Source organism: Cataglyphis hispanica, chromosome 12, assembly GCF_021464435.1.
Source record: "Cataglyphis hispanica isolate Lineage 1 chromosome 12, ULB_Chis1_1.0, whole genome shotgun sequence".
Taxonomy (NCBI): domain Eukaryota; kingdom Metazoa; phylum Arthropoda; class Insecta; order Hymenoptera; family Formicidae; genus Cataglyphis; species Cataglyphis hispanica.
The window spans coordinates 2,823,096-2,838,974 of record NC_065965.1 but is presented as its reverse complement, the minus strand read 5'-3'; the positions used below and the strand labels follow the sequence as shown (position 1 = coordinate 2,838,974).

Sequence of the window (15,879 nt, the reverse complement as noted above, 5' to 3'; positions counted from 1 at the left end):
TTTTTTAGTCCTATAATTTTAAGGCGCAATTAAAAAATTTTTCTGTCAGCAACAGAACTGAATTAATTCTAGCGGTGCCGCAGCATATAAGTGACAATTAAATTACGAAGACAGCGGACTCGCCTTTACAAGAGCTTTCATGGTGCAGCCAATTTTGCGATCAGTTCACGTTCCTGAACTAATCACAGAGATAAAAGAAGCGCGAATAAATTTTTGCCTTTTTGTAAGCGAGCAAGAGATAATTTCTTTTGCGTTTTCTTGTCATCGCGTGCGTGCGTCGATTCAACTACAAAGCTTATAGACTTCTTTTTGAAGCAGAATATTTGAAATAAATTTTATTGCACTCTTTGTGCGATTTGTACAATGCGCTGTGCTGTGCAACGCAATTATATATTAAAATTTAACATAAATATAATTTAATTGCAAATAAAATATAATTTAATAAATTTTATGTACAATTTTACTTTATTACAAAGTATATATTACTAAAGTACAATTAATTTTCGATATAATTTGAAATATATTGTAATATCTATTCGTAGTTATATTTGAAAACATTTTTTAAATCAAAAGATTTTGATCATTAGATTGAAGAGATTTTTAACAGTTATATTAAAATTTTTTATATGATTTTACGATAAAAAATTCAATTTAAAAAATATATATTTTTTTTAATTTTATAAAATCTGAAGATAAATATAGATGTTATATATGTTGACATACTAATCAAACAAAATACTGATGATACCATGTACATACATCCTTCAATTCGTTTTTACACATGCAAAAAAATATAAAATCACACACTGACATATCTACGGGAAAAAAAAGATAATCACTTTCTTACCTTGAATATATTATAGTAGAGAAATACCATAATGATGCAGGGTATATAGAAGCTGGACAGGCTCGAGTAGATGATAAAATCCGTATTGTAGAACAGACATTGATCCGGTTTCCGATCGGGGGTATTATTCAGACCTAGGACAATCGGGCTGCCGATCGCGGCCGATATCGCCCAGACCAACAGTATCGTCAACCATACTCTTCTATTGTTCTTGTGCTTCGCGTACTTTATCGGCTGGGTCACCGCTATGTATCTGCAATTCAAATTTGGCTCGTGTATGTTGCAATTCCCTAGTACGCGGTGAGCATTATATCGTCGTAAAACGTATGTCCGCGGATCCAACAACACCTTTGTCCCGTCCATCTCTCAGAATTCGCATTTCATACAATTAAAGATTATATTTACTTTATATAATTATTACGGTTAATTATTGTATTTATAATGATATTTTTTTAGAATAATATAACATCTCTGCATAAATTTCAAATGTGTGTGAAATAAAATAAGCATATTACTTTTATTAATTTATCTCTCTTCTTTATTAATTATAAGATTTATTTTGTAATATACAAACACTTTTAATTATATTCCTCTCTAAATAATATTGTATTGATAAGATTTAATAATGACTCTTTAGTATATTTAAATCTCTTATCAATAAGTCGCATTCGTAGCAGGCTTCTATTTACATTCAAAGCACGTAAACCAATAAAATCAACAGCACTTCTGATTTCCAAACTTTTCCGACAATTAACGCGATTCTTCTGGGACTGCGAAAATAGGTGAAAGCACATGCTTAAACATTGATGTCTTTCATTATCGGAATTTAGTAAAGAATGGAGAAAATGATGAGAAACGTATTTTTTTCTATAATTTATTGATTCGATTTATTAGCTTTATATGTGATTTATTGGTTTTTTATTAAAAAATTTAGTAAAATTATAGAATTTTAAAACACAAAATATGCTCTGTATAACACATTTTTATTTTACATATACTTTAATATATATATATATATATATATATATATATATATATATATATATGTATAGACTTTTTATATATAAAATAATATTCTCTTAAATTGTCAATTGTAATTTTTATAATTAATATAAAACAATTTAATGATTTAATATTAATAATAATCAATTTATTAATGTTTTAACAAATAAATATATATTAAATATTGAGAAAAACATAAATTTTATTAAAAGGAATTTTTTTCAAACATATATACACAAAATATTTTTACATTGGTCTTTTCAGTCTTGTATGTTTAAAAGAAAAATGTTTACCTGTCTATTGAAATAGCCACGAGATTGAATATAGAGCTTGTGCTGCACGTTACATCCATTGCGATATAAAAATCACAAACAAATCCAGGTAAACTCCAGGATCCGTTTACCTGCAAAAATAAATAACAAAAATTAATTTCAAGATAAATATAGATAATTTTGATTTATTACATATTTGTCTTATAGTAAGATTTATTTTAGTTATGAATTATTAGATCAATTTTTATTTAAAAAATCACATATTATAATAATTTAATTATTATAACATTTTTTATTGAAAATTATATTAAACATTATAATACTTAAACATATATTGTTTCTCTCCTTCTCTAATCTTTCTGTAATAAAATAATTTTAATAAATCAATTTATATAATATTAACAAATATAATTTTAATTTTATTGCAGATATTAATATAGTTCCAATAATCGAGCTTATGATAGCTGCTTTGGCACATTTTTGTGTTTTTCGAAAATATTTTCCTCCATTCATTTTTTGTAACAATCTCATTTGAAAATCACGCGCTCACAAAACGTTAGTATGTTGCGCGCGATTTTTCACATCACTGGACAAACATTGTGCGCGGCTGCCGGCGAATTTAGACGAGGATCAAATGCATTTTTCAAGCGGACGATCCGCTGCATTCCGATTACATCGCGCGTTGGTTGGTACAATATGTGCGATGCGGTTTATCGCTGCGGCCTATATTACAATGGCGATTATTTATTTCAACTTTTCTATACACACGCTACGCTTCACAAAATGTATCTTACACAATAAGACTGGTCCGATTTTTCTACATGAAGTTTTCTCATGTGGAATGTATACACAACTGGTTGGTAAAAAAAAAAAAAAAAAATTACTTAAATTCTAATTTATAAATCAATGAACGTTCAGTCAATCGATCGATAGCTTTATCTTTCTAGCATCTCATACTAATTTTTTTCCATTTTGTATCTTTCTTCCTTTTTCCATTCAAAAAAGAGCATCTTTTTTCAACGGAAGTTGGAAGAATCTTGATTTATTTGCAACGTTCGTGCTTTGTGTGCAAAATAACCTATGATCAAAATCCCTTTAAAACAGTCGGTCACATATCTTCACTTTCATTTTTGTAAAACTGTCTGTACCCGTGAAACGTTTAAATAAGCAGCTTCGACAGGTAATAGGAAATTTCTGGTGATATGATTATTGTATTGATTTTTACATATTTATTGATTTAGTACCTTTTTTTGCATACCATCTTTTTGTACTAAATTTTTTAATATATATTATTCATAGAGAAAATATCTCATTTAACTACAACTTTGCATTCGAAAATTACAAATTCAAATTTGAATTCTGAAATATTGTGTTAACTATGTCAATCTTTCTATGCGGATCTTCTTTCGGTCATAATTCCTTTGCTTACCATCGCTTAGATATTTCATATCATTCTTTCTTCATGTATAGAAATCGAAAAATTTATGCCAAAAGCATATGCAAAGAAAATTATATATTTGCAATCTCTGAACTTTTTAGTTTGTAAACAAAAAGATAACTGACTACAGATCTCCAGTTATTTTATTTGCAAATAGGAAAAGTTATTTAATAGATTTTTAAAAAATATTAATAATATTGCTTATTAAAAAATATTTTTAATATAGCATATATTTAAAAAATTTCTAATAACATTTTTAAATATTCTAAAGTCAGTTTTTTTGACATATGAAATTGCACCCAGAATTTCTTATGTTTCTAATATATGTGAAGAAAAGCACATAAAAGGAGTAAAAAATCAAAACTCAAGTAAGAAACACAAAGAAAAATTTAATTTATATTATTTAAATATGTGCAATCTGTGATACACATAATGTCGTCCTTTTTCTTGATAAAAGAAATAGAAAAATAGTATGAACACGTTACGCTCTCGTGGCGTATATGAAGCGGGAAATTTTCGCTTCTGTAAACTCTCGGTTATATATGCTCAGGATGTGCCCCGCGGTAAACATACACGTATGAATGTGAAATAATATTCCGCGGCACACAAGGGTATATACACGCGACGATATGCATTAGTACGGAGTCTAATATAGGTATATTCCCACATGCCATATAATATAATATACGCATGAATCGTACGAATTGCATATTTCAAGCTGCTTATTATCGTTATTTTCATCAGTTTTCCGGAAAACTTGGATTACATAGTTGCATATATACTATATTAACATTGTTGACCTTATCTTTTCTCTCGCATCTAGTTGTTTTCGCGGTTTTTATTAATTTTTCTATTAAATAAAATAAAAACTTTATTAAAAAATTTTAAAAATTATTAAGTTATTAAACAATTTATTTCTTTATTAATAATTAAGTTATTAAAAAATTTATTTCAATATTTTTCATAATAAATGTTATATTAACACGTTTTTTTTAAATTATTTTTATTTTTGTTTCTTTATATTATTTTAATTATTTGTAACATACAACGATGTTTTATACTATGTTTATTCTAACAAACTAAAAGTTATAAGATAAAAATATAGACTTTATGAATATAAATTTCTATTTATAACAATATCAATAATAATTAATAATACTAAATCTTATTATTTTATTAATTATAATAAATTAACAGTCTGCACTATAATATTTTGCATTAAAAATTAGCGCAAACTAAATTTCTATGACGGTATACAATAGAATAATTATTATTGCCTTTTACCATACTTTGCTTGTTATACACCCTATCAGAGTGTCACACCGTTTGCAGTAAAAGCGATATATTTGCATCTATGTACATAAAGATCAGCGAGTTTCTCCGTGTTTTTAGCGAATGCGGCGTTCGATTGCGATAGGACTCATAATTGGATTTTAACAGACTTCTACACACGATAAGCATGCGGTGTTTATGAGCGAATGAGCTCTGTGTTTATGAGCGTGTCAGAGTTTCAATGACGAAAGAGCCGGCCACATGCAATGCCGTGCCATGAATTACATGCGAACTCAACAAAACTTGTTTCTCTATATCATGTTATGCTATTTACCATGATTGATTATTTGATTACCCACATAATTTCAAATTACTACGTAAATCGCTTGTGGTTCTATATTCATGAAACTCTCGATCAGTTTATCTTTTTTCAATATATAAATCTTTGTTTCATCAATTAAATTTGCAATGACAGCTTTATGCTTTAATATTAATAATTATTTATACGCATTATATAGCTTTATTATAGAAAGACTAATAATTATAAAATTAAATTTGTTGGATTTATTTAATAATTTGGTTTTTGTATTAATAATTTAATTTTCATGGCAAAGATAGATTAATAAATATTATTTTTGAAAAAACGCATTACGTGCTTTTATTATATTACAATACATATATGTGTGTAATCGAATATCATACTATAGTAATTAAATAAAAATATGGCAATGCATAAAGAACAAATAATTTACAATATACATATATAGACTTTCCCAATAAAAACATAATGAGGTATGTTCAGAATGCAGTTTTATATGGAAGATAGAAATAAAGGTGTCTCGAGAGATATTTCACATTTCTCATTACTATATTTAATCGAAACTTGTGGTAGACTTCCTTGTCCATACGGAATACGCGAATTGTATCCCTTGTGGTATCATTAACTTATAATAACTAGACCTTAGACCTCATATGTGTACACAGATATGCATACAGACAGAAAATTATAAAAATATGTAGAAAGCAAAAATTAAACTGGCACTTATAAAAGTTTCATAGCAATAAGCATTAAATATTACTCGAAGCAAAATATTAAAATATAATAGATTTTATAAATTATTGCTTATCTTCATAAAGTGTATGTAATATTATATTAGAATAATTTATACATGTGTATATAATAAAAACTAAGATCCATATGACATTTTAACTACGAGAGAGATATAATGTAAGTGATGACGTGACTTTCAAGAATGTGAGTTCATAAAAAAAGTTAAAACATTTTACAAAGAATTACGAAAATTTTGCCATCCCAATGACGTGTGCTTGGTTTTATGCGCAACGCTTGTAAAAAAAAAAAAAAATCACGAATTTAGCGTAACTCTTTAGCTCTACGAGAAGAACTTAACCGCCGCAAATTTTATTTCGGTGAGCTCGCAAAATTAAACTTTTTTTGTTACACAGCAACGAAAGTATTTGCGGCTTCGTCAGCATGAAGTTTCGCCAGTTTGTAACTTTGTTCGTCGTCGTCACACTTGAAATGCGAATCCCTTTTGTCAACGGCAGTTTATTAAGTTTGTCAACAATGGCCGTTACGAGCGAGCGTGCTTCTTTGAAACATAACCGTTGACGTAATAAATTTCCGATGGCGTGCTATTAATTAGCTCTATCGCCATTTAAATCCCAACACGGCTAGGCTGCCGGATGTCGCAGTGTGTCCTCGTTCAAAGTTGAATCGCGGCCAAAATGTCAATGGAGCATCTAGGCCAAAGTAATTTAAGCGCATTTCATCCGTTCGATGTGTCAAAATCGCTCGTCTGCGTTGATGCTTTTAAGTTCGCGATCATCATATTTTCTAACTTTACGTCGCATTAATTTTAACAAAAACATGGTTTGCTGTCATAAAAAATTCTGTAATGAGTTTTGTAATTGATTTTAATTTTGCCATAATAGATATATAAATTGTTTTTTTCTCAAAAAGGAAGCCATTTTAAAGCCTCGTAAAATTATATTCGAAGTGTCTTTTATATAAAATCGCTGTAATTGATTCTCATACGTTCAATAATATATAAAAAAACATAATGTTTTTTTTATTTATATCGTAAAATTATCTCACATTTAACTGTTGGCACATATCTCTTTTATTTTAATATATGTATATATCCTGCACAATTCTTCTTGTTATAAAATAAAACGTAAAAAATTTATATTGACTTTTTTTGAAATATATATTTTTACAATGACATAAATGTTTCTAACGTAACGGAATCAGTATTCTGAATATATCGTTTTCATGTTATGCAAATAAGCTATTAGCTATTTTTCAAATCAATTGCCTTGTGTAAAACAAATAGGCTATATCAATTACTTAATACATATATTCCAAGCAGTATTAAATTGTATAAATGATATGTCATTGGAAATTAGTTGTAACTTGTATTAAATTAATGCGCGTTTTTTATGTATATCTTAAATTCACAATTAGTGCAAATTTAAATAAAATTTTCTTAAACTACACACATATGTTAATAATAATTCTTCTAATAATTCATAAATGTCTATTTAGAAAGTACGGTAAATTGCTCATCTGTAAGAAGAGATGCATAAGCGATTGTCTGGCGAGATAACGCCACATTCAGTATATTGTTATCTCGGAAGGAATAACGTACACGATGCTGCTATGATAGCATTCAGTAGAAATTGCATGATATTTACTTGTTGATGCTTCTCGACACTAATGTGGGAAAAAACGAACATATTAACACATTTTAATGAATCTAACGAAGTATTAAACGTAATGATATGAGAAATTATTTCAATTTAGAAGTACACTTTATTGATTATAATTATACATTACACATGTATATTAATTGTTGAAAAAATGCAGAAATTACTTAACCTTTTTAAAAGAGAATAATACACATTTTCTTGTAAAAAAAAATTAGGCAATTTCTACATTCTATTAAAAAGATTAGGCAATTTTTCTCTTTTCTGTGCATATGAATATTGTCTTTACAACTAATCAAAAATCTTAAAAAAATTTTTTTTTTAAATTTATTTATTTTTATTTATTTCTAAGAAATTATTAAATTTAATCTGTATATTTAAAACAAAATTTTAATTTTAAATATGAAAGACGAATAAAAATTTACAATTTTTTAATATTTTGGATGAATGTACATAAATATAAATTTAGTAAAAATTAGAAATAGTAACATGTGATTTTTTTATTATTTAAAAGCATTATGACATTAACGTTGCAAATAAAAGTATTATCGTAAAAATCTTGCTAATAAAAGTTTAAACATTCGAACCGTTTTCGACATATCGCATAATGTATTTAAAAAAAATTGCGGTTTATATTAAGCAAAACATAAATATAAATAGAATTAAAATTGTAATAATTTTTTTTATCATAATGTGTTAATAGTTTTTATTGTTTAAAGTAATTAAAGAGAGAAATATTTCCTAATTGTTTTGCATTAGCAATAAGTTTATATAGCAAATTTAAACATAATTAGAGTTTGCAATTACATTGCATACATTTTACATAAACTCAAAATTTTGTGTAATTTAATAAGGAATCATGAAAATAATAGCATTTTTGATCAAACCTCCGTAACGTTCATATTTGTAATCATGCCATTTGTGGCCATCGTGTATAGTAATGTAATTAGACCGGGAAGGTAACACGAGAAATTCACTGGTTAGCTAAACGTTAGATGTATCGTCTTCGACGATATCTATGTTGCTGGAAATGCTGATTCAAATATTCTTGCTATGCCATACACTTTTTATATCTATACAATAATGATATAAATTTCTTTCAATTATGAGACATATTATAAAATCGTTATAAAAATTATATATAACAAATATTTTTAAAGAGCTATAGGTTCAATATAATTTCTTTAGAGAATATCATAATTATGTAACATTTGTTAAAATTATCCCTTTCATTCATCTTACATTAAGCCATCTAACTAGAAAAACAAGTGGAATATTTCATCGAAAGCTTGATATTATACTCAGTCGCACAGAACTACCTATCTCTCGCGGGAGCGAATATGATACGCGCCGCACAAGTGGACAATAATGGATGGTTAGCAATAGCATACCGAACAATGGAACATTAAGCCACATAGAATGTTTGCGACAAATGCAGCAAACGACAATCCGCATACGAGTCTGTTATCAATTTTGCAACTATTAATTAACAGCATTCTTGGTTTACTTACGGTTAAATCGCGCAAATATCACCACATGCAAATGAGAAACCTGCAGCGAATTCTTGCGAGAAGGAGACGCATTCATTACGCATTGCATTGTCGTATATTCACTTTAATGCACTCGATATAATGTACCCGATTGTCGTACATAACACGATCGACCGATGAGAATATATACGGAACACTCGCCATATACGAGACATGAAGGACACGAACAAGATATGAGAGAGAGAGAGAGAGAGACTATAGTTAAGCACTAATGTTGAAAACTCATCAGACAATGATGCTATTAATTTTCCGCAAACTACGTATGCGCAAAGAATTATTTATGCATTAGGTTTTAAAAAAATATATTAGAAAAGATTAAGCACACATTTTGCTTCAAATTTTGTAAATTATATTATAATTTTTTGCGTTTATTAAATAAATAATAAGTTTTATACAAACATTATTATTAAAATCATTTGCAAATTGCAATATATTTCGCACATTTTACTTGCTATTGCGCAAGCTATTGTGCCCATTGTGCAATTAATTAACATTCTATTGATGCCTTGTCTTTTGAGTAAAAGTTCATTAAATTTTAATATATATAATAGAAAAAAAGAGAATCTTTTTCTTAATAGATCTTTTTTTCGTATAATTATTAAAGATGGATTTATTCATATTGAACAAGATTTATATGGAATAAATTATAGAAAATAAAAAATATTCTATAGTACATATAAGTAATATATGTGCAATGTGCATAAAAGCAATTTCAAGCGATATATAGGTCCGGGCACTAAATTAGTTTGCTTTGATTCTATGCGATAATAAGCACGATGGCTTATCACGATTTCATGGATTATTTCGAAAATGCAATTAATTTCTATTAAGAGGATCGTGTATTTAAAATTTATTAGTGAAAGACTTGCTAGAAGAATTAATAGCATCTTTTATTTTAATAAATCTTCGGTATATTTATCAACCAGTAAATATATATATATATATATATATTTACTGGTGGTGTGTGTGTATGTGTGTGTTGTGTGTATATACACTATATTCCTTTCTAAACAATTGTGAGAAGATATAATTTTTTTTACAATAAATATGATAATTTCCATGTCATAAATTTTTCCGATATGTGTTGATTTCAAATAACTTTATTCTTCTATCTAAATATAAAACTTGACTATTGATTTCACTAATGGATTTATGTAAAATATTTCAACTCTAACAATAAATATACAAATGTAATGACTGCCATACAAAGTAAAACAATTGAAATAAATTTTTACAAATAGTAATTTGTTTCGTATATATAAAAAGTTTTAACATAATAAATTTTATAAAATTTTAACGAGAAAATTAATAAATTAAAATTAATTAAACTATATAAATGAGTATATAACTGAAAACGAACATGGTGGAAACAACAAATGTTATGCTAAAAGCACTTTATTACTGTATACTTCTATTTTGTCCATGTAACTTTCGCAAGCGTATCAAGTTGGAAATTTATTTCTGTTACAGTGAAAGAAAGAAAAATAAAGAGACAGAAAAAAAGAGAGAAAAAGAATCGTATCGCAATATTAAACATGTGAACATGCTTTTTATGTCATTCGAGAAGTAACTCGACACTGTGACAGCGTATTGTCATCCGAGAAATAATAGCAAATGCTAAAACGGCAAGATGGATTATCGATACATGTGTCAAAGTATAGTTTTCTAGTGACTGTATTTTCCATCAACGTCGGCTCATCATATCGAGCACTTAAATGGGTAACGCCGCTTCCATTAATTCCCGTATCGAGCGGCTGCAGTACTCGAAGCGATTCTTGTAATTCTTCAATGACGCAACGGCGGTGGGATAGAGGCGAGTCAAATACAAAGGCTGTTGTTAAAATTGATTTGGAATTGATACAATCATCAAAGTTAGACCTATAGATAAAGATAAGAGATCGAAAAGCGTAGGGAGAAGGGAGATGAAAAGATGGACAACCAGAAGCGAAATAGAAGTCTGGAAGCAAACGTAATAAGGGGTACGAGAATCTGTCCTATAGATGAATGAGATCTTTTCGTGCGAGCATTTGAAGAATCAATCGGGATTGCAGGTAGTTGGCGGAAAGAAGAATGAGAGATGGAGGCAAATGGCATCATTAAGACAGAACTAGTTACGCAAAGGGATGATCGATCGAAGGTAGTTGAAATGAAGCTTTGGCTTTTCGATCCCGTTGTGTGGCAAATTAATTGCTCTTTCAGACTTACCGATGATTGATAGATGCTAAAAGTATTTCTGGAGGGACGCTCTTTATTTTCCCATTTTCGTCTCATCTCTCATCTCTCCTTGCTTCTTACCCGTTCTAGCGTACTTTAAAGCGTGCGCGTTTTACCCGGATGATACGTTGTAAACATCCGGAGATACATTTACGAGACATAACATAGCAGTTTCGGTTGAATAAAAGAAACGTGCCATTTGTCGAAAATGGAAAAGAAGCGACCAATGCGATTATGTTTTATGCATTATATCTATTGTGTTAGTAGAGAAATATGATGCAAGTTGATGCAATGCGAATGATGCATTTCATCTCGTAATCTGGTTTTACACAGAAAAATATGCCACAAAAGCAAATGCAGGAATAATGTAAAACTGTATATTGTTGCCACAATATGTGGCTGCTAAAGTTGGTTTCTTTCAAAAAATGCGTATTTGTTGTAAAATTTTAATAAAATTTTTTCACATTTTTATAACAAAAAAAAAAAATATAAAAATAACATATTTACAATTATTAAACAAAAAAATTAGAAAAAAATAATTTCCTTTTATTTTGTCAAAGTAATACACGTAAATTGTATCTCTTTTATTAATAATTGTCCATTGATGTTAAAAATCTTAATACAAACGGATGCAATAATTTAAAATTTTTTATATACTTATTTGTTTTAAAATAGATATTATAATTTATATTATTTTTTGAAACTAAACTAATAAGAAAAAAAAGTCTTAAGGATTTAATCCTTAAGGTTTCTTAAGGATTTAATTTATTATATGTCTCGCTTTAACGTGGATCTGAAAATAATAGAACCTCATTAAAAACCATGAAGAAATAAGAGTTTTTATGACATTATTAAAGCAATCAACACTCTGACGATGTAATCGTTATCGCCATCAGAAATTCCGAGAACGACATTAAAAAGCCATTAAGCGGAATGATGGTGAATTTTATATCCGCAAATCATTTGACATTTTAACTGATGGACGCGGAAAGCTATATAGAATAAGTTTCCAAGATTATAGTAATCTTTGCCAATAATTCTTATATTATAAGCGAATGGGATGTGAATTTTTCTCGTCTTTGCTATGTGCAATTCTTTATTTCCTTGTAAAAGGTAATTCGATGTTTGATATTCTGCACTAGAATCGGAAACAGTCTATCAAAATATTTGCAAAATATTTAAATTAAATTACTAACTTAAAAACGTCTAATTGTCATATTTCAATACATTTTTTTATCGTATTAATTTTTTTTTTTTTTAATGATTAAAGCAATAGTGGTTTTGAATTTTTACATTAAGTTTATTATACGAACTCTTCATTTTTTCCGTGAAACGATTCGGTATGCATTTGACGAATGGAAAGTTTGCTAGGAGCTGATTGTAGATAAGTGCAGTAAAATATGCGAAGTGCTTAAATGAGGATACTTCTACGTCGGAAGATATTTCAGGCATACATACCGCACGCCAACGGTATATGTAGAAGAGTAAATATCGTTCCTATTGAAAATTGCACGCAAACCGGCTCGAAATGATGATGGTCGTTAAACTTGCTGAGGTTAAATCTGTCAAGAGCAGTGGCAATGTAGAATTGCATATGTGAGTCGCAGAAATCGTATAAGTACGGCATGCTGTGAGAATCACAATCGACCACCAATATTAATTATATGAAATGGCGCTGTGAGCTATTATTTTATTATTCACATTTTTATGATTCACGTATATCATATTTAAATTAAATTAATACATCTTTATGTTAAAATAAAGACTTTCTCAAAGTAAAAAAATGGTTAAAATATTTCTAATATAACATATAATAAAAATTATAGAGAAAGAGAGAGAGAAGATATGTGATAAAGTTATTCGTTTCTGATTTTATCACAAACTCAAAATATCTGATATAGCAAAACGTCTTTCCTTCTTGATGGAAGACGCCGCTAGAGACGCTTTCTAATTTTCGCAGTGAGAAACGAGGTAACTCGAAGTAATTCAAATAATTGCACGCCGCGACCCTTTCTGCAAGTGTCGTGGAACGCGGGTGACGGATCAGACTAACTCAACAGGATTCGAATACGCAGTTAGGACCTGGAGTTGGAATCAGATTAAATTTACCTATCCACCCAGTAGCACGTGGTAAGGCGAGAAGAGTGGGCGGACTGATAGCAGGAATCTATGTGGCCTGGGCGACTGGAAACGTCAAGGTACTTTGGTTAACTTGCCACAAATTTAGATAATCACGAAATTCTCGCATAGTTCAGTACTGATCTGGCATTATTATTGCGAATATTGTTGGGATTTGATGATTTGTGACGATAGAGATAACGTGTAATCAAGTATCAATAAGTATTTACAATAATTTAATATTATTTTAAAATTACTTAATTATTTGATATTGCTTTTTTATGATTAAAAATGCTATCTTGATCCTACAATATTAAATGATTCTAAAATAATATCAAAGAATTTTAGAGGGAAATAATTTGAATCCAGCCATCATATATTTTCATTAAAAAATTTATATTTAATTTTTACAAATTTTTATTTAGTTCTCTAATCAAAAATATTACAATAATATATGTATGTATATGCAAATTGAGAGAAGAAAAGCTTTTCTCTTTTACCTTTACATATTTTATTATCATTTTCCTTCTTGTTTCTTTTCATAAAAAGCCAATTTTGAATAACATGCAGCTGTTCGTTATATTATGACCCGCATGTACGGTAATTCAAGTTTTTAATAACATTCTACTGCATTTGCTTCAACAAACTTTAGTTTTTTAAGCGTAGAACGCGCGCATTAAATACATATTACAGCACGGAACTCCAAAAAGAAATACAAGTCCGTCGTTTACCGCAAGACTCGCCTTAGTACCTTTTGTTTTTAGGACACAAAGAACAATACGTTGATAGCATTATAAAGGTCGTAGCATTATATAAACGTGTGATTATATAATAAAAGACGTATTTAATGAAAGTCGCTAATCATTAAAACCTTCGTCATGCGAAGCGACAGCTGAAAGATGCGCATTTATTTTTGCAGACCCTCGCTGGACCCTCATTACATTACTATAGCATACAATATATTTGAGCGGAGTCGGCTAAAGAATATCGAATAGCTACAAATCTCTTTGATGTGCCGGAAGCACTCTTAATGAATAATTCAAAAATTATGCAACAACTTCTTACTATCTCATTCATCTATCTCTAGCTGCTTCTTTTGCTTTGCAACGAAGAATTCAGATATTGCAAAAAAAATGAGACAAACACAAAAACAGAGAATCTGTGCTCTTTCTCACATATGAGCGGGTTGTCTTAATGTACAGTATGTGTATATTTTACATTCTGTAAGAGTACGTATATGTATATGTATGTAAAATATTTAGAACTAATTAAGTTTCTGTCATGAAAATTTGATGCGCATTACGAAAGCGTTAATATGCATGCTCTCGTAGAATGTGTTGTTTACTGTAAAGCAAACTTTCTTAAGAGCGTTGAACGTTAAGTTTCTAAAGTATAATTAATTATCATATATATTGTAGTTTATTAAAGTCGAATTCTAAATTTGAGCTTATATAATTATTAAATATAAAAAGAATTAAATAGATATAATTAAAAATATTCTTACTAAAGTTATATTTTATCAGCTACTGTGGCTTTCAAATTTTTTTAGAAGCAATGTCAAATACATATTTTAATGCTATTTCTAATAATTATGTTATTTTTTCTAATCATAGAATAAAATAATAAAAACAATAAAAATACAATTATTGATATATATATATATATATATATATATATATATATATATATATATGTATGTATAGACTCTTTTAAATTGAATTAATAGATTATATATAATAATATATGATTTAAATGCATTTCTATATTTGTTAAAGAAAAAACAAAAGCTTATTATAAAACAAAAATATATTTTTATATCTGATATGATTTACATTTGCAAGATTCGACAGAACAGATTTAAATATCTACAAAATTGTAAATAGAAACCCTAGCTTAATAATTTTTATAAGAATTAGAGACATATTTATAGAAAGAATTATTTCCTGTTTATTTTCTTATTTTATTTTGCTAAAATTCAGCAACAAGACAAAGTTACATGCTAATTATACGCTTTCAAACTGATTATTGAGGACATCACACAAGCGGTATGATGTACGTATATCCCTTTAACTTGGGACACGTTATGAGAAACCGCCCCAGGGGTTTCCTCGATCCAATGTAATCGGTGAATTCAAATCAAACACTGTACAGAGAAACTAGTGAATGGGATATATATCCCGGCAAACATACAATACACAATCATGAAGCAATAGAATGCAATCTTCTATTTGTATTTGCTTAGTATCGTTTACTTAAACTTAAGTTTATTAAAATTCGAGAAATGTTAAAATTTTTGAAATATATCATTAAATATATGTATGCGTATGTGTTTGAAAAAGCAAATAACAATATATAATAATTAATATTTAGTCAAATATTATTAAATAAATTTAATAGAATAATATGATTTAATAAAATAATATGATTTCTATTAAATTT

General features: G+C 28.2%; 1 protein-coding gene across 1 annotated transcript in view; it reads right to left on the bottom strand.

Moving 5' to 3' along the window:
* The window catches only part of LOC126853269 (dopamine D2-like receptor), a 183,955-nt gene that overhangs the window by 11,050 nt on the left and 157,026 nt on the right, over positions 1 to 15,879 (bottom strand). The window contains exons 3-4 of the mRNA XM_050598868.1: positions 2,143 to 2,252; positions 848 to 1,100 (exon numbers count right to left, since the gene is read on the bottom strand). Coding sequence (XP_050454825.1) covers positions 848 to 1,100; positions 2,143 to 2,252 — 363 coding nt within the window. The remainder of the gene's footprint in view (positions 1 to 847; positions 1,101 to 2,142; positions 2,253 to 15,879) is intronic.